This window comes from Mesitornis unicolor, unplaced genomic scaffold (assembly GCF_000695765.1).
Source record: "Mesitornis unicolor isolate BGI_N332 unplaced genomic scaffold, ASM69576v1 scaffold36247, whole genome shotgun sequence".
Classification (NCBI taxonomy): Eukaryota; Metazoa; Chordata; class Aves; order Mesitornithiformes; family Mesitornithidae; genus Mesitornis; species Mesitornis unicolor.
In genome coordinates this window covers 3,033-4,316 of record NW_010197687.1, presented here as the reverse complement: position 1 = coordinate 4,316, position 1,284 = coordinate 3,033, and the positions used below count along the sequence as shown (strand labels likewise).

General features: G+C 47.4%; 1 protein-coding gene across 2 annotated transcripts in view; it reads left to right on the top strand.

Moving 5' to 3' along the window:
- Positions 1 to 985, top strand: part of HOXA7 (homeobox A7) — a 1,857-nt gene extending 872 nt beyond the window's left edge. For both annotated transcript variants that reach the window (XM_010188887.1, XM_010188886.1), the window contains exon 3: positions 597 to 985. In XM_010188887.1, the coding sequence (XP_010187189.1) occupies positions 597 to 880 (284 nt within the window). In that variant the 3' untranslated portion in view covers positions 881 to 985. The remainder of the gene's footprint in view (positions 1 to 596) is intronic.
- Positions 986 to 1,284: the final 299 nt, after the last annotated feature.

Genomic DNA, 1,284 nt, shown 5'->3' with positions numbered 1-1,284 from the left:
GCCCTTGGAACGAAGATAAGGATCTATAAAAATGTACTAAACAGGAAAACGGGGCGGGGGGGTGGTGTGGGTGCCGGGGGGAGAGTGTGTAAAAAAGGAGAGCTCTCTTCTGGAGGTAAATGCGATGTACTGTTTATGATCCGGGCGGGGTGGGGGGTGTGGAGGGAGCCCCCGACATTAAAATAAAATAAATACAGCCCACTCTTCCAGCTTCTTTATTTCCCCTTGTGAAACGCGAAAGTCTGGAAGGTTTTAGAAAAATACATAGCCTGGGGAGAAAGTTCCTCCTCCCAATAGCAATTTCCTCCCCCACCTCCCCTCCTGAATGCTTTCTCTCCACTTTTTTTTAGGTCTGGAGCAACTAAATTCTTGCCCTGCCTGAGCAGGGCAGCTCGTGCGGCTGAAATGTCTTTGTTAGGTCAAAGTGGGGGGGCGGGTGGAAGTGAGAGAAGGGGATCATTCACTCGCTCGGCCGCTTTTTGTTTGTTTGTACATTTATTGAAAAATATTAATAAGGGAAGAAAAAAAACCCTAACGGGAGAAAACTTTCCACCTCTCTTGTTGCCTAACTCCTGGCCGCGTGTGCCTGCTTTCAGGTCCAGATAGGAAGCGAGGACGTCAGACCTACACCCGCTACCAGACTCTGGAGCTGGAGAAGGAATTTCATTTCAATCGCTATTTGACTAGGCGGCGGAGAATAGAGATCGCCCATGCCCTCTGCCTGACGGAGAGGCAGATCAAAATCTGGTTCCAAAACCGGAGGATGAAGTGGAAGAAGGAGCACAAGGAGGAGAGCTCCAGCACTCCGGCTCCCACCGAGTCCACGTCAGCAACAGCCTCTGTCGAGAAAGTGGAAGAAGAGGAGGAGGAGGAGGACTAAGGAGTCCCACTCGAGGAAGCGATCTCTCAGTATAATGTATGCACATGACAGTTGGAAAAGCTCCCTTTAAAGGAAAAAAAAAAAGAGAGACTCATTGTTTTTATTTTAAAAAAGAGTTCCTTTTAATAATCATCTTGCAAGCGAGCGTTTGCAAACTTGAAAAGGTTTCTTGAGGTGGTTTTCTAGCCTTCTCTCCACTCTCTCCTACTCCCCAAACCTACCCCTTACCGAAGATTTCGGTAATATCTCCTAAGAGCATCCTACAATAATTTGTTTTTTTTCATTCACCCAAACCTGGGTGGGTTTGTCCAGGAGACATTTAAGTAGGAGAACTGCTGCTTGCACAGATAGCAAACCGTGACCTTCTGAAGTAACTACCTGACTTGATAGTCCCAAACATGTGT